Raw genomic sequence first — 21,702 nt, 5'->3', positions numbered from 1 at the left:
TGGAGAAGGACTGAGAACTCATTGAAAATATTTAAGGTCCAGCTTACAAAACAGACCCATATTTCTTCTGGCTGCAAAAGTCAGGGAGAAAAAAACTGTACCTGTTTTTATCAGAAATAATGAGTGCCTTCACCAGTCCTTAAAAAACAAGAACTCAGATCTGATCCTTCAAACTACCATCCCATAAATACATCCTGTTCTTGAGCAAAAACAGCCAGAACATAGAAATTCCAAAACTCCTTCAACAGGTAATGTCATCCACCAACCCAGATACCCACAGCCAAGGTGCACAGACCACTCTGACAGTATTTGAAGATACCTGAAGACATTTCATCCCTCAGGCAAGTCTGGGAATACAGTATCTTCAATATCCTCAGAGGACTGAAGTGATTGGAAAGAAGAGCTGACAAGATATTTTCAGTCCTTTTGGCCTAAAGAGATAAAATGCCTCTAGTTCTACTACGACCTCTGCTAAACCAAGATAATAGACGAAAAACAGCTACTAAAAAAATGCTTTCACCCCAGCTTGCTGGAAATCTTCATTCTTTGATCTGGACATGAACTTGGACTCTTTAGTCTATGCGCTTGTTGTCACAAATTAGACTATTACAACACATATATCTCAACTACATACAAAAAGGAGGCACAAAGAGCAATTGAGACCGAATTCTCCTTGATTCATTATGTCTCACCCACAACCAGTCAATCTTTGCTCCATACACTTTGCTGTAAAAATGTATCCAAGAGATGCTCATGTTACCAAACAGGCTTGAACAAGCTTTTCCACTCTAGTGTTTTATCGTCTGCACAGTCCGCATCACCCCAAAATTTATTATAAAGAGATTTGCCTTAGATTGAAACAAAGTAACTTCTGGAGTATAATTCATATTCTCATCCACTCCTTTTTTAAGTCCCTCAAAGGCAATAGGATATAGTTCCCTAATTTCCTTGAGTCTATAAAATAAGGCAGTTGAAGGTATGAGTCCATAATGACCCTTTCTACCACACTCATCAGACTGTGGGCACACTGAGATAGTGCATCTTTTATGGAAGCCTACAGTCTCAAACACTTAGCAAAATACTTTGAATTTAAAATTTTCCTTTGATCCACAGATGGCTTACTCTTGACTCTAAATCTACAAAAGTCATTCAGCAAAGTCTCTTCTATTTCCAGTGCTCTTCGGTGCCTGACTTCAGAAGTGTCAGGCGATTTTGTGAAGTAAGTCATGGCTATGTCAATGGACAGTCATAACTATCAATTCTCTGGCAGAAAAAAACCCTAAGCTCTTCAGCAACACACTCCATCGATGCCCCCACAAGATACTGTTGCCCTGGGGCTCTCTCTCTCATCTATCTTGCAAGCATCACATTTCCTGCACTATTTTCCACATCCTGCTTACACTTCACCAAATCACACTTCTTTCAAATCAGCTATGATTCTTGCAGCTCCCCCAATTTCAGCAGTTTCAAAGCCATGATACAATTTCTGAAGGAATATAACCTCCTATGTACTACCTCATTTCTAAACTCTAAGCTTGCCTGATGCGACCAGAAAACCTTGATCTTGGCACTCTGAAGGGATGCTACACTTTAAGATAATTGCAAGAGCAAATCATCTCCCCAGATGCTCTCCCAGGAAAGCTTTTGGCTGCTCTGAAGTCTATTCCGGGAACAACACATTCTTCAAGTGGATGTTTCAGGAGGTTTTGCACTTATTCAGGAGGTTTTGTAAGTTATGAGAAGAAATGAAAAAGTGATCCCTTTTTCAGCAGAGTCATTCCTTGAAACAAGCCTTTGATCTTCTGTCTAAGGCAATATCTGCAACTGGCCTCCAAAGAGTTTATCTGAGTGAGGCATCAAGGTCACACTGCTGCTCTCAGATCTGTGAAGGTCTATGAAAGCACAGCCCTATTAATTCCTACAACCAAATGGTAAGTTGTTCTCAAGATGTCTCAGCATAGTCCTGACCGTGTCTTCCTTCCTTAGATAAATTACAATGAAAATGTCTGAAATTTTGAGAACCAACAGGAGTTGTCCCCAAGTAGTTCATAAATTTTATCATACTTTGTCACCTTCTAAACTCCCCTTTGTCTTCCCATACCTATGTTTCCACACCTGGATAACTGATCTGCAAGATCATTTCTAAAGTCAAGTCTCTCCTGAGGCTCAAACACAAAGCAATTCAAAGCTTTCCTCATCTATATTTTGTGGAAAAACAGATGAGGACCACAGCAAATATATTTCTGACCATCTCATTGACCCACCTTGCTGTTTGAGAGTGGGTATATTGCCTGCTCATTTCCCAAACTTGTCCAGACAGTTTTTAATTGCTGCCCATAAGAGGTTTCACTTTCACCTGCAAATCATCGTTCAGTGTTCACTAGGAAATCTCTTTGCTTTGACTCTTTCTGATGCACCCAGTTCTTTTTTTCAGATGGCATTTTTATTCTTGCTTTAATTCTATCTGCAAGGCTTCCAGTTCTTGTATTAGAAATAATATAATTTCTCTCTGGTCTCTTTTGAGACAAGAACGCCAGTCACAACTTTCCATTTTGGAAGTTGGATCCATCTCATGATACCAGGTTATCATCAGTCACAAGCGGTGATGCCAGTTCTGGAGACTTAAGGGCTGTTCCTACTATAAAGAAAAGTTTGAGATGGTGTCAGGTATTTTCTTGATCATTTATTCAAAAAGAATTTATTAATTCTTGTTTTCCTGGACACAGAAGAAATAAACAGCGGGAGTTGCTTTGATTACAGTTTTCAGAGAGAACAGTGCTCAGTAGCACACTCTCATTTTTATTTTCCTTGGGTCAACGTAGCAGGTTTTCTCTGCCTATGATTGAGTTTTTGTCCTACGTTCTCTGTACTTCTACTCACTTAGGACTCACTTAGAGTCTAGAGGAAGGTTACAAAGATGATCAGAGGACTGGAGCATCTCTCCTACCAGGGGAGGCTGAGGGAGCTGGGTCTGTTTAGTCTGGAGAAGAGAAGACTGAGAGGGGATCTTACCAATGCTTACAAATACCTTAGGGGCGGGTGTCAAGAGGATGGGCCCAGACTCTTCTCAGTGGTACCCAGTGACAGGACAAGAGGCAATGGGCACAAACTGAAACATGGGAAGTTCCAACTCAATATGAGGAAAAACTTCTTTACTTTGAGAGTGACAGAGCCTTGGAACAGGCTGCCCAGGGAGGTTGTGGAGTCTCCTCTGGAGATATTCAAAACCCACCTGGACACGACCCTGTGCAGCCTGCTCTAGGGGAACCTGCTTTGGCAGGGGGTTGGACTAGATGATCTCCAGAGGTCCCTTCCAACCCTAACCATTCTGTGATTCTGTGTATAGCTTGCCCTGTGGATGCTGGATTTCTTTCTAAGAAGCTCCTTGGGTAACACAGCTCAGCTCTTACTCAGGCTTTAGCAAGTGGATGAGCTTTGGGTGGTGACTTCTATTGCTTCAGCTATCTGATTGCAGAACGGAGGAAGGATTTTATCTCACACCTCCATTACAAATGAAGAACAGTAATTATACTTACCAGTGTCAATGAGGTTTCACCCAACGTACGAGCATGACAATAATGCCAGCAAGTGTAAAACTCTTCTCAGCACACGCTTCTTTTCTTGCAATGGTAAAGCTCATTCTGCATCTTTAGATATATACTTAAAAAACATGTTTGACACATGGAAACTTTAATAAACTAACTAGTTTTGTCACAGCTGGCTTACTCCCAAGGCTTACCATGAGATAAGCCAATATAAAACAATTTATGCAACTCAGCACTGAACACCTTAGTAGATCAACATTCATAAACAGAGCACTGACCCAGAACTTGGGAGACTTCGGTTATATTCCACAATTTGTTAACAACCTTGGGCAAGTCACTCCTCTGCTTGGCTACCATCCTTTATTACAATAATTCCCTTTAAATTCATGGTTGAAAACTCAGCACTGTCCCACTTCCAGCTCTACCTAAGTAAAATGAGTCTATTAAGAGCAACCTAATCACAGCAGACAATTTAATCTGCCACAGAAAGGAAACGGACCAGATGAAATGGTCCCATGGACCCAGAGTCTGACTCCACCAGCCTAGTGTACAGTATTGCTTCAAATGTGGTTTTATAACAGAACTCTACAATTAATGGTTTTACTATATCCTATATATTACATAGGAGAAAAAAAAAATACAGCAATTGGTCCTTACAGTCAGTGGCAGAAAAACCTGTTCAACTACAAAAGTTAATACAGACAGGACTTATTGCCTGCCAGGTCCTGACCTTGTTTTTTTTTTGCAAGAAAAGCCATTGCAAACACAAACTGAGCATACCCCTCATCTGAATCCTGCAGCTGCCCAGGGTCCCTAGCAATGCCCTCTCTGAAGAGCCAGATGCTTGCCTCTGAACGGTTTCATGATCAAATCCTAATCTACCTATTAGTACTCCTGAAAATCTAGCCAGGGAAGTAGAAATCTTAACATAAACGCTCTTCAACAGTTTTTTTTTTTTAAAAAAAATTGCCTCATGGCATTTGCAGTTTGTAAGTCTACAAATTTGCACGTGTAGGACCTATATCTCAGACTACCTGTACAGGAAATCATATCGTGAATCTTTGCATCTATTTTGTTACTTTTTCTGAATAAAAGAATATATATTATGTGGCAAACTCACCTACAGCTTGACACAAATCACTACCTCCTCACCAACAAAAAAAAAAACAACACAATATCCACTAAATTTTCTGTATGTTATTTTGTACTTTTATCATTCAAAGGCAAGGATTTTTTTTCTGTATTCTAATACTCTTAATACTGTCTATAAATAACATGCTACAATGGCAGCAATGATATGAAAGGATATCTACAAAGACACTTAAAAAATCTTATTCAAAATTTGAACTTCTGGTATTTGCTGAAGTATGCAACTTTACTGTTGTTACAGCAACACTAAAATCCAAAATATTTATTACATCAGTTCCTTACTTATAAACCTGTTCAACCTTAAAGCTCGACTTACTGAGTTCTGTCTTCAACCTGAGAAGCATTGCAGACATTGCCCTACCTGATTTTTACATGAGCAAATCTGATGTAAAACCTCATTTTAGAACAATGAAAGCCCACAAAACTCTTTGCTTAACCCTGACTTTTGAGCTCTCTGTAAAGAGTCATGCTCACCAGGCCCTATTTTTCCAATTCAGAACAGGAGTGAACTCTACAGACTGGCACCCCCACAAGTGGAAGACGGCAAGGAAGGGACAGTGCATTCAGCTGAAACTGAGTCTACCTTGGCAAAAGGCAATAACCTAAGTCGGAAATTGCCCGAGACATCAAAGTAAATACTACTAACAGCCAGTTAACCTTTCTCACTTGGCACAGTTTGGTTTGTTGGTTTTTTTTTAATGAAGGAATTTTTCTTTTTTAACTTTCTAAGTAGCCTTAAAACTTTTATTCTTTGATCAGAAAAATGGAACTCGCTTAGTGAGGCATTTCAACGTTTTTCACCACTCAAATCTACAAAGATTTGCTCTCAGTGTTTTCAAAACTGATATCCAATCTTTCTCTCTTCATTTATTGTTTCTGAACAATAAAAAAAAAAATATTAACCAGATTTAAAAGGTGATTAAGAATATTTTTAGCACAGCACACTTCTGATTTAGTTACCTGGAACAACTGGCAAGCCTGTCAGAAATCCAGACCCAGCTAACTTTAAAATGACATCAACAAGGTCATGCAAAAAGCACTGTTTCCAGTCTCAAGTACTCACATACCATTAGTCAGTCATCCCTCCCACCTGCAAACCATGTGCTCCGATTTAAACTTAGCAGAAGAAAATTCTTTCTCAACTCAGAGCACTCCTTACACACCTTTCATTTATGAACATTCCTGTTTTCAAGCTTTTCCCCACATCCATGAGGGAGAGCAACTCGCTTTTTCTTACATGAAAGCTGAGGATATCCAAAATTCATAGAGCCCAGGGAGTTGGGATTTATAAATAATGCCAGGTATTGCAAGATTTAGGATAAAACCATACTGGTCACATTCAACTTAGCTGCCCTCTAAAGCAGCCTAGTTAATTTTTCCACATCACAGTGCTCAAGATTATACAACTACACAAAATTTCACAGGCATCAGGATGTAGACACACACTGCAGCCAGGCAAAATTCCCCATGGTGAAATGAAACACGTCCTGCAGGGATGGCTGGGGACGCTTCGGTGGCTTGTGCACGCTGCTCCTCTAGCTTTCATCCAAAGCACGGTCAGGAGGCAGGCAGACAGTTAGGTGACTCAGAGCCTCCTGTGCTTGACCTGCCTCTGCTCTGCACACAGGAATACCAGCACACATTTACACTGAAAAGAGGAAAAACCCTAAGAACTGGGTTGCTGTCTTTTAACTGTGGGCAGTAGGTATAAAAATTTTGGGCCTACCATGAGTTTCAGCAGTTGTTTTCCTAATCCTGCAACCGTATGCTTTCAGCTACCTCTGCAACATTCATTAACTTGTGAATGTCAAGTGCAGGAAAAAAAAAACTGTTTGAAATTCAAACAAGCCTCTAAAAGAAAATCAAGATAAGGCATCCAAGCATTGGATCATAACAAGTTTCTGTATTTTGAGATTCATATAAAAAGCCTTGTTTCAGGGTTTGTTTGTTGATTTGTTTTTAAATGACGTTGATTTTTATCTGCCAGAGGTCAAAGAACAAAAACTTGCTTACTGTTTTACTACCAATTCTCTGTACAGAGTAGAGCTGTCATAAGCTCAACTATAGCATCAAATGATAACAACCACACTTGGATAAGCTCTTCTAGCTGCCTTCTGACAAGTAATTTCACATAAATTTCAACTCCATGCCCTCACTCATGTGGCACTAACAACCTAAAGGGGCATTTCAAATGAACTGTCCAACATTTAATACATAAGATGATTACTGGAGTACCACAATTCATTATACATAACCTCAGTTGTTACAAAAGCACTGGACATCACACGCACTTAGCAAGTCAGCCATACATTGCAATCAATAGTACAGGACCACATCAGTAAGGAATGCTGTGCTTTTACACAAAGAATTGCGTAAGGTGCCACAGGCAATCTTAAAACTGCTATTTCTTTCTGAGGAACTGACTTTGTAACTCAGACATTCTCTTGGAGAAGGCAGTATTATTATGCATTTTCCTAAACACCACCAAAAACCCTAGGAAAAAAATATCAAATGTTCAATTGTTTGAGACCACACTAGCCTCAGCACAGACCTGCATCATTTGAAATATCAAAGTACGCAGCGGCAGTGACAGGCTGCTTTCTTCTACATGGAGTAATTCGAAAAGAAAAAACAGTTTGCCAGTAGCTTTCAGAACTATTTTCTGTCAGCAGGAGACTGCAGATCTCTCAGTAACCATCCATCTTCTGTTCCTCTTCCGCTTTACTTCCCTTCTAATCTGTCCTGCCTTTTAGACCACGCACATCAGTTACCGCCCCACCACACAAATCTACCACTTTCCACACACCCTTGCTCTGCTGATTCCTCCACTGCCTCACCCTCTGTTCACCAACGCACCCCTCTGCACCCATCTCCCCTCTCTCCTCTTAATCATCCAGGGGCCAGCAATGGACCACTGGAAGGACAGGGGAGATGGTTGTCCTGTTTTTTGTTCTGCAATCTAGCAACCCCATGGTCGCTCATCAGCCAGCAGAAGTATCAGCAAGAAAAATCCTGCTCAGGCGATGTGATGTACCTGTGAAGCCCACGAAGGACTTAGGGCGCCTTTGGCACAGGCAGCATCTCCGGTTGCCGAACTCCAAAACGTTTCTGCTAGCGCAAAAGGACCCTCCAATCTAGAGGTGCAGAAGGCAAGCTACTGAGCAATAGGAGGGGGGGAATAAAAGCACTCACAGACGTGATTTGACAAATCTGTTTATAATGACAATTCACTTTGCTTGCTAAGTCAAAAGGTAAACCTGAGCAGAAGAACCAGCGCTGCAGGAGCTCGGGAAGGGGTGGCTCGTTCTCAGGTACACTGCAGGACAGTGCAGCAGCGCTCACACGGACTCCAGGCTGTCCAGCCCAGTCAACACTCCAGGGTCCTCTTGCCTTTATTACTAAGCAATAAATAGGAACTGTTTTAAAATCACATGCTTTGGACAATGCTTTGTTTCTATTCAACAGCAATCAAAAAAATGCAAACAAATGAGTGTAAGAGGTAGACAAGAGATTCGGGCACAGACAGAAAGTTGGAAAAACAGCACTAGAGCAACAAGACTACTCCTGACACAATCTTTTGGCTACCACAGCCAAAACAGCCTCTCAAAACCTCAAGCGATACCTAACACAAGACACACATAACAAGTACATTTTAAGCCTGTGTTTTTTCTGTCTTTTGCTCTCCTTGTTTAACTCTGTTTCCAATTTTGCAACCAAAACCAATACCTTGCTAGAATGTAATTTCTTGGTTTAAGTTTGTTTCATATTTGAAGTGAACTGAGGTAGTAAAACCAGAAATCATTTTTACTTCTCCAAAGACAGGGAACACAAAGCAGTTGGACAACTGAAGCTTTCCTGTGCCTCCCAGGAAAGAAAGCTGGAAATCCTGGGATCAGGGATTCACATCACATGCAGCTGCAGGTCAGGTTGGGGACTCTTGGTGCCCAGTGCCAGCAGAGAGGAGAAGCTGCCCCTGCCAGGTAACACCTGCTGCCCACCGGCAAGAGGCAGGTACCAAGACAGCCCATGTGATCACAGAGGTCTGAATTAAATCCTTCCTCAGCTCACTGCTGTCAAAACCTGGGCAAATTTCCAAAGGGGAAGAGGACAAGCCCTCCATGCTGGAGGAGAAATGGGTCTAGGGACAGTGCTGCAGCTCAGGGAGGCTCTCGACACACACAGTTGCAGATCTTTTTTTTTTAAACAGGGATAACCGACTCATTTTTGCTTATCCTGTTCTCAGAAATGCCATTTTACTCGGAACTTTCCACACAAAAAATGTTCAGCCCCAGGCATCTACCTTAGGTCCAAAAAGTCAAGATTTAGCATCATTATAAACAGCTGAAACCAGGACCTATGTCAGGAAGTGTCTACATACCTATGCAGCAGTGGAACTACTGATTCAAGTTATTAGATGGAATCAGATTTACAAATAACAAATGAAGGTTTAAAAGAATCAGCCATAAGGATTTTTATGTCCTTAATATAATTAAAATGTGCATCTCTGAATAAATGACAAAACACAACACAGACAAGGAAAAAAGTAAAATCCTGAACTACGATTCATTTTCTTGTCTCCATTTTTTCCATAAGTATCCCTAATCAAGTATATCAAAGTCATACAAACTTCACCAGTCTCCCTTTTGTAGAATAAGTAACAGACCTTTCAGAGCAAGCAGAAACCAGACTTCCAAGTGCATTAAATACAGGTGCAGAGGACGTGGCTTTGTGCTATTGCCCATCAGACAGGCTCACGCTCCAGCCCCGCAGCAGCAGCCCGCACCATGAACAGCAAAGGGCAGCAGGTTTCAAACACCTCGCTGTGCAGTGAAATACCTGACTGAGTAGAAGTTCATGTGCTACTTAGGAGATAATGTTCCAAGCTGGGGAAGTCAAAGATTGCTCTCCACGTTTAAAATATAGGATAACCTTGATTTCTCGTGAGTCCAAAAACCATGTAAAGACTGTTTAGTTCATCCCCTCATTATGTAAAAGAAAGTTAAATCAGACTTTAGAGTCATGCAAGTTAAACAATCTCTCCTCTCTTTCCTGACTACTCCCCACATTACCTATAGTCCAGCTGAGAACTACAGCACTTGTAATAGCCACACCACTTGTCTCAACTCAAAATTTGAGTCCTCTCATTTCCATTACTACCACACAGCTTACGGGTAAACTCACTGTTACACTAAATCAATTGGTTCTTTCCCTAACCCCAATTTTCTCTCCACTTCTGTTTGATAATGAGCTCTTTAAAGCAAGGATATTACATTTTAGCATAGAGGCTCATAAATCATAATACCGTAATTAAGTCTAATCCCGTGTTCCTTCACACCCAAGCTCCGCTCTGTGTGCGAGTAAAACTTCTGAAACAAACCAACCCCCCTGCGGGGCTCATTACTTGCCGCATTCCCACAAGGGCGCTTTGTGGAAAGCTTTGTCTCATTGTTTATTTAAAGCCTGCATTGTTGTTAGAATATTTGAAATGAGCATCAAAATAAGCTCATTAAAAATAGCAAAGCTGGAGCGGTGCCTAATTGCTAACGTGAGTGGATAATTACAGAGGATATAAGCTTTGATATATGTATTGAATTGCAAAGTATGCAAGATACAGGGTTGTATTTATATGTCTACATCTCTGCTTATGTGGCATTTACTGTAAGATCAATGGAGGTATTTAATAATGCATATAATATAGCTTACACTTAAGAAATTATCACAGAAAAGAAATACACCATATAGCTGAAAAGTGTACATTAGCGTACGTTCAAAGTAGCTGCAGAATTCAGACCAGCACTTTTGCATGAGGAAGACAGCCAAGAGAACATATTTCTGAAAATGCTAATCCTAGACAGTATTTAAAAAAAAAAGAAAGAAATGCACAATCAAAACTGTCAAATCTCATTTGTACTGTCAGTCCAAAGGATAAAGTACCTAGGTAATAAAACATAGAAGTACTCTTGCCCACAAGAAAGCTGAAATTCATCTTCCCTTCCCTCTTTTAGGTATTACTTAATTCTATATGTATCAGAATTAAATTCTGAGTAATTCTAGTTATGTCAGTCTCACTTTCTCCAGGCTTTTTATTCTTTCCTGACTAATTAGGTTTTGTCAGCTGGCACAAGAAAGAAAAATTTGCTGTTAATTAAAGGATGTGTACTCTGTTCCTTAACCATAGCTTACATTTTCAGACAGCTGGAGAGAAGGGTAAAAAAATAAGTGCAGACAAAAATACTACATTGGTGTGTAGTGAGCATCCTCAGTCACTGCATCTTTTCTCTTGGCATCATTCCTGAGGCCACCAAGATGACACATTTTAGCCTTCATTGTATTTGGAATATTTTGATTTATGCTGTTCCATAAGCACTTTCTACTTAATCTTGTCTCTTCACAAAGTATGACTGACTCAATCTGCATGTGAAGTCCAACTTCAATAAGACAACTAATGCACAAAAGCCCAGTGAAGAATCCTGAATAAAACTGTGACAATCATTTCAAATAAAGTTCTGGCAAATGCTCCCACAAACTAAGAGAAGCTGTTCAAGAAAAACCAACATTAAACTCAGGAAAACATGTCCAAATACTCTACAACACACTTCTTGCTGCTAATTAGAAATAAGTCTCAGCACCCCTCGTCATCCACAGCCATATATTACCTAGCAGGCAGCTCCTGCTGCATGCTCCATTAATTATTTTCCATGAGGTTTCTTGCTGCTATGGCACAGAAGCGCGTTTACGGAGGTGAGACTGGAATGCAGCTACTGATGGTGACTAACAGGTCCACCGTCAAACTTTCCAACAGCTGGTGCTGGCCGTTGTCGTTACTTACTTTTTCTTCCTGCCTCTCCAATCCAGAATACTTTTTTCCCCTCATTGTACCGATAGGTGATTAATAGCAGCTCTAATTCCCAGCATGCATCACTGCCAATATTTACAGCCAAAATATTGAGGAAGGTGGTCTCAAGGTTCAGACACTGGTCTAGGACAACTTAAGATACCTGGATTCATTGCCTAGCTCTGCCACATACATCCTGCGGGACATAAAGCCTCCAACTGCACAGAAGCTAAAACACACTAAAAGCTCAAAAATGGGGAAAAAAAACATGTTATTAGCATGGTCCAATAATCCAGTACCAAATATATCTTACAATGGCAGAAAGCTACCCACGGACATAAATTCCTTTTCCCAAACATTTCCTTTTCTGTACTAAATTGCAAGACACTAAAAAGCATTCTCCTTTTTAAAAAGGAAGCAGGGGGGGAAGCTTAGAGAGCCTTGAGATTGGCAAAGCCAGATTATACATCATCAGCACCTCAGAGCAGCATCCAAACCCAGAATAAGCCCAAAGTCAAGCAAAAAAAAAGAGCAGGGAACTGTTTGGACTCTCAGTACCTCAAGTATCCAAAGACCTGCAGTAGCCAACGGAGAATGCTGAGCCCTAAAACCCTCTCCTGTACCGTTACCCAGAGATGCCCCTCTCCACTTGGGATCCACAGCCTGGAACATCCTCCTGGAGAGAGATGGTTACCACCTCTTCTTCCAAAAACCGAGCAAAACCGCTCTCTTTCAAAATACGGATACAGGAGGACAAATTGGGAGCAGCGCTGCCTGACTTCCCCGCCCCTGCCCCCATCCCACGCTACAGCACTAACCCCAGACACGGAAGAGAGGTTCAGTTTCCTCTTCTGACTAAGAGGGATGAAATCTGAAAGCAGAGCCCTCACGCTCACATCCAAGAGCTGTTTATAGTAAAGAAATAGTTCAGAGACAAGGACAGGAGCACAGGTTTCTTCCAGCTCAAAGAAGTGCTCCAACCTTTTGGGTCCCATTTACAGAATCTCGTTGTTCCAGCGATGCTCAAACCCTTTTTGTAGAGGGAGGTGTGGAAAGGCACTCCTGCCTTCACCTAGTACCACTCAGCACGCGCACCTGGACACAGGGCCAAGAGGCACGGATGCCCTGTCCCCTAAACAAGGAGGTTGGGATCTCCTAAACTGCACGAGAGGAAGATTTCCACACTCAGGTTACAGTGGATATTAACCTGACCCTACACTTGATCTGAATAGCTCAGCTGCATCTTTCTCTTGGCTTTAAGTTTCCTGGGGAAACTGAGCACATGAAAATTTCTGCACTAGAAAATGACCAAAAAATATTCTAAAATGCATGAAACAGCCTTTGCTTAGAAATCTCCCTCAAAACTAATCTGTTGAGTTGGTTCGACTCTTCAAGGAGTAAGGTCCGCTGACGTGACAGACCCTCCCTGCTTGGAGAGGTGCTGTGCACTTTTTTATCTTATTTATAGAATGGCCTCACTCATGCTTTGTTTAAGAAACAATTAGCCTTTGACAGCTTAAAATAAACAGGGCTCTCTCCCTGCTGCAGAGTCACTAGACCTGAGCTAGATTTCAAGTTCTTGTAACTGCATGAGACTACTCGATGGACTCAACAGTGTAAGCAACACGTTAGTTTGCCCAGCACCTTTCGAAACAGCACCATGAGCGATACAGGCAAGAGCAATAAAACAAGGACCCGCATCAGTCAAATGAAGCCAGCAAGCAATTGTTCCTGCTCCTACCCTGCTTCGTCCTCACCAACAAGAGGCACCTCTGGAAGAAAAGGCCACCTCTTTTCAGATGTTTGTGAACAGAGGACCTGCAGGAATGCAGGACATGCAGGAGTTTAGCAATGGTTGTACACCAAATGTGCAGCTGGGCAAGCTTCTACCCTGAATATACAGTAGTTTTTTCTGCCTCTTGTGTTGCTGCAACCAGTCCAAAGGCAGTAATTGCAATAGCTGGCACAGATAACATGACTTGGCATCACAACTTCAAATTTCAGTCTGAGCTCTTGTACCACCAGCAGAGGGGTCAGCATTCCCATTTAGCAGACATGGGAGTTTTCCACTGGTGACTTCACATTTCCTTCAAGGCCTTCAGCTCCTCAACTCCAGCCTCCTGGCTCTGCAGCTGCCTCTACCATGACAGGGAGCAGGGCACAAAAAAGCTGTATTAAAAAGTAACAGAGCTACATCAGCATTCTTGAACTCCTGGCCTGCCGCTGCAGGAGAGGCACACACAGGAGTCCTGTCTCATCCCAGGTAGTTTTTCTTGAGCTGGGTTAGCTAGCTAGAAGAGAGCCTGGATAGTCTGTTAGTTAGGGTGTTGGCTTGAGTTCAATTATTTCTTCTGGTAAAGAGCTACCATGTGCCTTAGGCAAGCTTTGATCTTGGCTTCCCGTCTATAAAACTGGGGGTAAATGTCCCGCCCTAACTCCAAGAGAAGAGGGGAGGATCACCAGTCTGAAGATCGTGACATGGGAATGCCGATACGTATACAAGTGACACGCAGTTGTACAAGCACCAGTCACAGCAGAAACATCTATGACTGTAGACAAGCAGATGCTCTCAGAAATGAGGAACATTTCCCAACACAACGAAAAGTAAAAGTACAGTAAATTGAGCTTCCCCCAGATAACAGAACACAGCAATGAGACAGAACAACAAAACCAAACAACTCAACAACAAATTATGCCAACAAAGAGAAACGCTGGGGTTACAAGAATAAGAAACAATATCCAGTGATTAACAGTTGCAGAAAGCAAATGTTTTCAGACAGGATTTAAAGTTACAAGTGTCAGCAAAACAAAAGGAGATGTGAGACAAAATAGAGAGTCATGGATAGAGAGGAGGCGCAAAATTAACAAATAGAGGAACAAACCATGGAAAAACACTTGTCAACAGATGAAATGAGTGAACAGTGAGGATAAGAAATAATAATAAGATAAAAAAAATATAAAGACCTTGAACACCAGCTCTTTTCCAGTAACAGTACCAAACCAAGTAACTTAAGACATTCATTGTTTTCATTTTAATACTGCCCTTACTTCATCCTACAGTCCCCCACTAAAGAGATCTCAGGACAGCAGGAGCCTGATACAACATACAGGAGTGATACCCAGGCACACGTTAATTAGCAGCAGATCAGCCTTAGCAAGTTTAACTGTTATTCTGAAGGTACCGCTACTGTTTAAGCAGCAAACGACACTGATATTTAAGTAGAGCTTGAGCTGCCTTGTCATTTGGATCACTACAATCCATGCAGTGCAGTAGATGTTTCCATTTACAAAGGTTTAAGGACACGCTTACTTTGGACATGCCACAAAGATGCTGAAACTACTGCAATATCCGAGGGAACCACTGCACCCTTGGGACGTGTCACTATAACCAAACTACGTGATGGTTTAAAGAAAGATATCAATGTATTCTTATCGTCATTCACTGCGGTTTTCTGTCCTGGATTCCAAAGAGGTGATTTAAAGTGGCCAAGGTTAATAAAAACCTCAAGCAAGCAGGAGTAGCTCAGTGAAGCAGCCACGGCGAAACTACATCTTTTCACCCCGCGAAGAGAAAGAAAAGCTCATGGAAAAAGCATCCTCATGAAATTAAATGTCTGATTATAAACACACGATCATTAACAACCGCAGGTGAGACTTCAGGCAAGCACAAACCAGAAGTAAAGGGATGCAGGTTTAATGAGCTGATTACGATGATGAGCAAGAAAGCGAAGTTTTTGTCCTTCACGTCTTTGCCAAAAATTCTCAGATTTACAATAAAATAAAGCCCTCAAAAAAAAAAAAAGAAAGAAAGAAAACCCAGCGCCATGAGAAAATAGCTACAAATAACGACTGTATTAACGCATTTGGGGACAGGACAGGGCTACTTCTGCAGAGCGGGCTCTGGCAAACGCCGGGTATTCCGGTCTGGGCTGGCCCGGAGGTGCAGCCCCGGCAGGAGCCGAGCGCGGAGCGCGGCCAGACCCACGCGGAGCCGCCGCCGCCGCCGCCGGGCACCGCCGCCTCCCCGCTCCGCCCCAGCCGGTACCGCCGCCGTCCGGACCCCGCTGCCCCGGGCCTGTGCGAGAACTCCTCTCGTTCCTCCCTCCCTCCCTTCTCCCCCCGCTCATCACTTCCTACTTTCCCCTCTCCGCCGCCGAGGTGGCGGCGGCGGCAGCGCGCTGCCGGCCCCTTCCTGTGCTGCCGCCGGCGCTGCCCGTGGGTCGGCACCCCGCAGCGGGCACGGCCCGGCCCGGCCGCAGCCCCCCTGCACACACACACACCCGCCCGGCCCCCCACTCACCCCAGCGTGCTGATGAACCCGTTGACAGAGCCCTCCGCGTACAGGGACACGATGTCCCCGATGTACAGAAAGCTGGACATTTTCTCAGACATTTTGGCTCATTTTTAGTTGGATTTCGCACTCCTCCCCTTCAAAAAAAATTTTTAAAAAAAAATATATAAAATAAAACTAATAAAACCAATCGCGGTGGGGGGGGGCAGCCGAAGAGACGAGGCTCGGCGGCGGCTGCGGGGCGAGGGCGGGCCGGGCGCTCAGCGCGGCCCCTGCGGCGCTGCGCGGGCTGACATGAGCGCCGCGCCGCTGCCCTCCGCGGACCGCCTCGGCTCGGCCCGGCCCGCCGCACCGCCTCCCGCGCCTCCGCCCCCGCCTCCGCCTCCCGGGACCGCCCCGCCCCGCCGCAGCCGCTGCCACCAGCGGGCAAGGGGGTCGTAACCCCCGAGGCGGGGCCGTGCTTCGGGCTGGCGGGTAAGGCCGCATTTGCTCACCCGCCAGCCGGGAGCGTGGCTCCAGAGACGCCCCCATAACCTCTCAGTAATTCCCTGCGGCCCGGGGATAACCTGCCGCCCGCGGGCGCGGGGTTGGACGCGGCTCCCCGGGGCTGTAACCCGAGGGAGGCAGCGGGGCAGGGGCGCAGGGCGGCACGGCCGAGGCGGTGGGTGGGATGGCGTCCCGTCCCCATCGCCGCCTCCTCTGCCGAGAGGTCACAGCAGCGCTGTGCTGCTGCCTCACCAGCTTACGGCACGCTCTTTCATGGCTTACAAACTTTAGGAACCACAAATCTTTTATGTTCTTAAACCAAAAGCTAACCATGCCACAATCCTGCGCAGCAATTCCCACACCACGTATTTCCACAAGAAAATTGCCACCAATTTAACAAAAAAACCCCAAACCGCCTCAAAATAGCACTCTGGAAGACCTTTCCCCCGAGGAAAGAGGGGACACCTCTCGTCTGCTCCCAGAACCCTGGAAGAGGGCCACGGTGGCCCTACCGAGGGCTACACAAGCTGCAGCCCGCCCCTTGGTGGCCAAAGATGCTCAAATAGGGCTGCGCAAACTTCACTGACCAAGACCAAGTACCGGCTCGTGAAACCACACGTCCAGCAGTGGATGGAAGTGTTTCGTTCACAGGAAAGGCTATCGCCAGTGTGGGATTCTTATTCTTAAAAACGTTGTGCATTCTTTAAACAAAAATGTAATTTCCACCAATGGTTTTAAGAATCAAAATATTTCTACTTTTTCTCATTTTTCAGCTGTATTTTGACTCCTTGAGACAACTCTCCTAACTACAGGCAAACTCAGCAGTGGTACTGGTTACCCAGTGTATTTTTCCAACAGATTGTTTGGATTTTAAAAAAAAAAAAAAAGAAAAAAAAAAAGAAACAACTCACCCAGGTCTAACAGCCTGATCAAATACTAAACTCTCAAACAATAAGAATGTAAATCTGTTTTCAGGAATGTGCAGACTGCTGGAAGTGAGTAATTAGCTGAGGGTTTCACATTTGCCTTTCGTTTTCCAGATCTACAGCTTCCAGCCTTATCGCACTTCTTCTGAGCATCAATTCTTGACATCAGAAATGCTGAGTCTTCAAAGTAAAAAAAAGTTTTACCATCTAGGTGTACAGAAAAAACTGTTATGCTGTTCTAGAGTTCCCTCTCTTGTTCTTTTATAGTGAGTATTCTGGATTTGTCTCTTTTTTGTACCCACCAGGATACAAAGACACCACCAAAGATCTGCACTTGCATTCTGCTTATGAACGTGTATGTACGCAGGCCCTAGATCTGACGCTTTATCAAATTCTTTCAATTTAGTCTCCTGGAGTAATCACAATTGTAAAAAAAATCTGGAAAAATAAATATGAAGAGAATGGGTGCCAGAGCCCATGTTCTGGAAGCAGCCCCTGCACAGGAAAATCGAAAATTAGGTGTTTCAAACTGCTCAAAACACACATATTAAATCCCAAAGTTGGACTAAATTAAAACATAACCAGAATTAGAAACCGAAAGGCAGAGCAGCACAAGGCACTGAAGGGGGAGAGAAGCGAAGGCTCCCTGCCCACATGCCGACTAAGCAAAAAGCATTGACCCAGGGTCCCTCCCAGGAGCCACCACGCAGAGGGCTCAGGCATTTTATTTCATGAAAAACGTAGTTCTGGACTGTTTGAAGCCAGGGCTAAGCAGCAAAGGCTTTACAATGCATTGACAATATCCTTTGTCCTCCTAACCCTGTTTATCTCAGCCATTTTATACCAGGCTTTAATGGCCTAATTAAGATACTTCAGCCAGGGAGGTTTCACATTTCCCAGCAGTAAATGAAACCCTGGCATGCCTTAGATCAGTGGGAGTTTTCCTGAGGAAGGGCTTCAGAGGCTGGCCAAGCAGCAAGTTTGCGTGTCCTTTGTATGCCTGGGAGCAAATCCCCATTTGGGACCATTCACAGCCAGGAAGGTTCAACTCCGTTGCCTGAGCATAGGTTACTGCGGCCATTCGAAGTGTCCTTTGATACCCGAGATGTCCCTGTAGGTTGTCAGCAGGGAAGCAGGACTGCTATGCCCTTGATAGCTCTGCCTGCATGTGGGCAACTGAAAGGGGCCAGGCATGTTTTGGCATTACAAGAAGGTTAAGTCAGGTCACTTTAGAAAATATTTAGCATTTGCTTGCTGTGGCAAAGTTCAAACTGATAGGAGTCCTACACTTGCAGTCATCTTTGCCTCTTTCCCCTCCAAGGAAATCAAGGCACAGGCTGCATTCTTATTCATTTCTAGGCTTGTTCATCTTGGCTCAGGCTGGACTGTGCCAGCAGCTGAAAGCTGTTGCTACCTCATAGCTCTCTAGTGATATATATGAAACGAACTGGAAATCTCAATCCAGTTCTGAGCAGTGATGGCTATTAGCTAGAAATGAGTCATAGGAAATCAGCATTTTTGTGAAAAATGTGAAGGTCAAATCCCGAAGGCAGTCTAGTACTTAAGCAAATGCTTCACTTTAAACCTGTCTCATTGAAACAGTCTAACAATCTCACTGAAGTTACCAGATTATTTGTACGCAGAAAATAAGCAAGCACTTACCTGCTTTTGTAGACTAGGTCTTAAATTGGTACAAAGATTACCCTGGAAAAGCAGATCTGAGGAACTCTTGCTGATCGTCTCCTTGCAGACAAAAAACTTAAGCAGTGACGAATGCTCCTCTAGCATTTTTAACAAGCATTAACCCTCTTCTATTAAAAATAATCATTGTGCCTCTCCGAGTGCTGGTTTTATGAAGATAGTATCTGGAAAAATTTAATTAAAATGAAAGAGATTTTGTCATAACAAGTCTACATAGAAAAAAATACAGCATGGTCAGAGATGGTAATGGAATATTGCTTCATTTATCTGGAGCAGAAATAAACCAAATTGGTTGATAAATATGGATATTTTTACTACTGTTTTTAACCTTGCAATTAGCTGCAGGGGGAACGTGAGTCTGCGTAGTCAATAACTGGAATATGTTTTCCGTCAGTTATCTCTGGCAATCTTTTGTTCCAAAGCTAGGAATACAGGCTTTGCCGTGAAACAGGACCCAGACGCAGAAATCATCAGCTAGTGCTGACAGACTGCCCCAGCGCACACACTGCTCTGTACGTTGTGAAAGTGAATAAGTTGTACTTACTCAACTTTAATTTCCAGTCTATTACTTATTTTCAGAGAAGAAAATATTTCTAGTGATGTTTGCAGTGGTATTCTCAAATTAGATCTCTATATAAAAGTATTTGGCAGTATTTTAATACAGGGAAATTTTACCATGATGTCTGCGTCCTAGATTTTGATGTTCATTCTGGTGCTGAGGGACAGAAGAGAAGCAGTTTATCCACAGAGAGGTCAATAGAAATACCCCATTGCAGCATTGAGCATCCACTTTAGATATGAAAATACACAATATTAGAATGACCTCAGACTCAAAAAACTCACCAAGTAAATAGGCCGACTTCATTGTATTCTTGCTCCTTTTCCACTCCTCATGTCTTAGGAAGATGTCTGAATTTCCTGCTCGTCTTGTCTAAACAGAGGAGGCTCCTGACAGAAGTTGAGGTTTTTTTATGGATTTTAAAATTGTCTGATTGGAAAGACTTTAATCCGACACCTACACAACCTACCTCTTGTATGAAGTTACAGATATATAGGCCACTTCAGTGAAAGCAAACGGGACCAATTAGAGGCTTATACAACAGGCAGCATTGATGTTTGTTTTCATGAAAGCAGAGAATAGTGCTTTCCAGCTGCAGGGGAAAAGGGAGAAGCGAAGAATGCCTTTAACTGTTTTAATGCAATAGATATAGATGGGACCAGGCCAAAACCCAGGCAGGCACCCCAGAGCTTCAGCATGCAAGTATATGACTGTTTGGACCCAAAGCCTCAGGTTTGTTTCTCATCTTTCTAACGGGGGAAAAAAAGAAAGATCAGACCATTCCAGACATTTTGATATTTAAGATCCAACTCTGATTTTGAAGTCCACCTGTAGCTGGAATATTTTTAATACGTTTATCTCAAGCAACGCAAAATTAACAGCTTGCTTGAGGAAGGCTTGGCTTTTAAAGGCACCTAATGAAGTTTCCCACACAAGCTGGAAACGCCCTTGTGGATATTATGTTGTGGATATTAATATTTGAGGCAGCCTAGCTCTTCCTTGAGCACAATGGCATTTCAAAACACTTGGATGTATAAAAGACGGCAGTACTTGGCCTATGAGTTGGATCACAGAGCGCCAGAACAGCTTATTTTGACAATACCCGCACACAAGAATTGATTTATTGCTGGTAGTGCTTTGTTTTATTTTGCCTATAGCAAACGTCAGAGTACTAAGATGATTTGTTGATAGCTATCTAGCTGTGGGGACTCATTTTGCCTTTTTTCTCTTTGTGGGAGTTAACTCTTTGCTGATATTGTTTTAGACAATATGTTGGTATTGGTGCCATGTAAAATATTAAGCATCTGGTTAAAAAAAAAACAAACCAAAAAACAGAATACCCTGGGGAAAAAGAGGCCTGACAGAGATAAATGTGATTTAGTAACATAATAAAACAGCAGTGTAGTGAATCATGTAAAATAAGCATCATTATTTGATTGAGAATGAGAAAACCAGAATATGGAGTGTTCAGTGCTGGCCTACCCACTTGATTCAACCTGGCTTAGTAGGAACAGGAAATTCTAGCTAAATTCATAACGCCTAGTTCTATAAAGGACTTGCTACTGGAGGAAAACGCATTTTTCTCAACAGTAGAGGTGGCCCTGAAAATGAACAGCTCTCACAAGTGACATTTTGGGGCTTTCATGAGGGCATGGGTATGAGCTTTGCATCCTCACCATCCAGGCACACTCATTCAGCTTATGGCCTACATGCATGGACAAGGACTGGCTGACTTGCTGTTTGCTACATCTGAATTTATAAGAGCTAATATATGTATTAATTCAAGTATTTAAATAGTCACTGTTTTGCTATGATAATCTCTTGAAAAAAACAAGCTTAGAAATAGTGAAAAGTGAAGTTATTTTTGCATTAATTGTTTAAGTAAAAGGAGTTTAGATTAAAGAGGAAGCCTGGATGCCCTTCAAACTGTGGCACAATGCAACAGCTCTGTAAATAAACTTCTGAGAGCAGCTCGAAGCCATTCAAGCGAAAATATTTTACCTTGAGATACATTCAAGCCTTTTGAAATAAGTTTCCAACTGTTTAACGACCAAAGTTGTTCATTCAAAGAGCCAAATACGAAAACTCGACCAAAGCAGAAAGCACAATGTGCCTTTCTTTGAAAACATCTATACAGAAAGGATGCTTTATTTAGAGGATTCAGGAAGTCGAAGCGTTGCCTTCTATCAGCTCGCAACCACAGAGCAAGC

At 42.9% G+C, this 21,702-nt stretch overlaps 1 protein-coding gene across 1 annotated transcript in view; it reads right to left on the bottom strand.

The window, feature by feature from the left end:
• ITPR2 (inositol 1,4,5-trisphosphate receptor type 2) overlaps positions 1–16,020 on the bottom strand; it is a 268,093-nt gene extending 252,073 nt beyond the window's left edge. The window contains exon 1 of the mRNA XM_068402385.1: positions 15,830–16,020. Within this exon, the coding sequence (XP_068258486.1) occupies positions 15,830–15,921 (92 nt within the window). The 5' untranslated portion in view covers positions 15,922–16,020. The remainder of the gene's footprint in view (positions 1–15,829) is intronic.
• Between the last annotated feature and the right edge of the window lie 5,682 nt (positions 16,021–21,702).

The sequence above is a fragment of the Nyctibius grandis genome, chromosome 5, assembly GCF_013368605.1.
Source record: "Nyctibius grandis isolate bNycGra1 chromosome 5, bNycGra1.pri, whole genome shotgun sequence".
Taxonomy (NCBI): Eukaryota; Metazoa; Chordata; class Aves; order Nyctibiiformes; family Nyctibiidae; genus Nyctibius; species Nyctibius grandis.
Note: the sequence above shows the minus strand (reverse complement) of the source record. Positions and strands in the feature narration are given on the sequence as shown.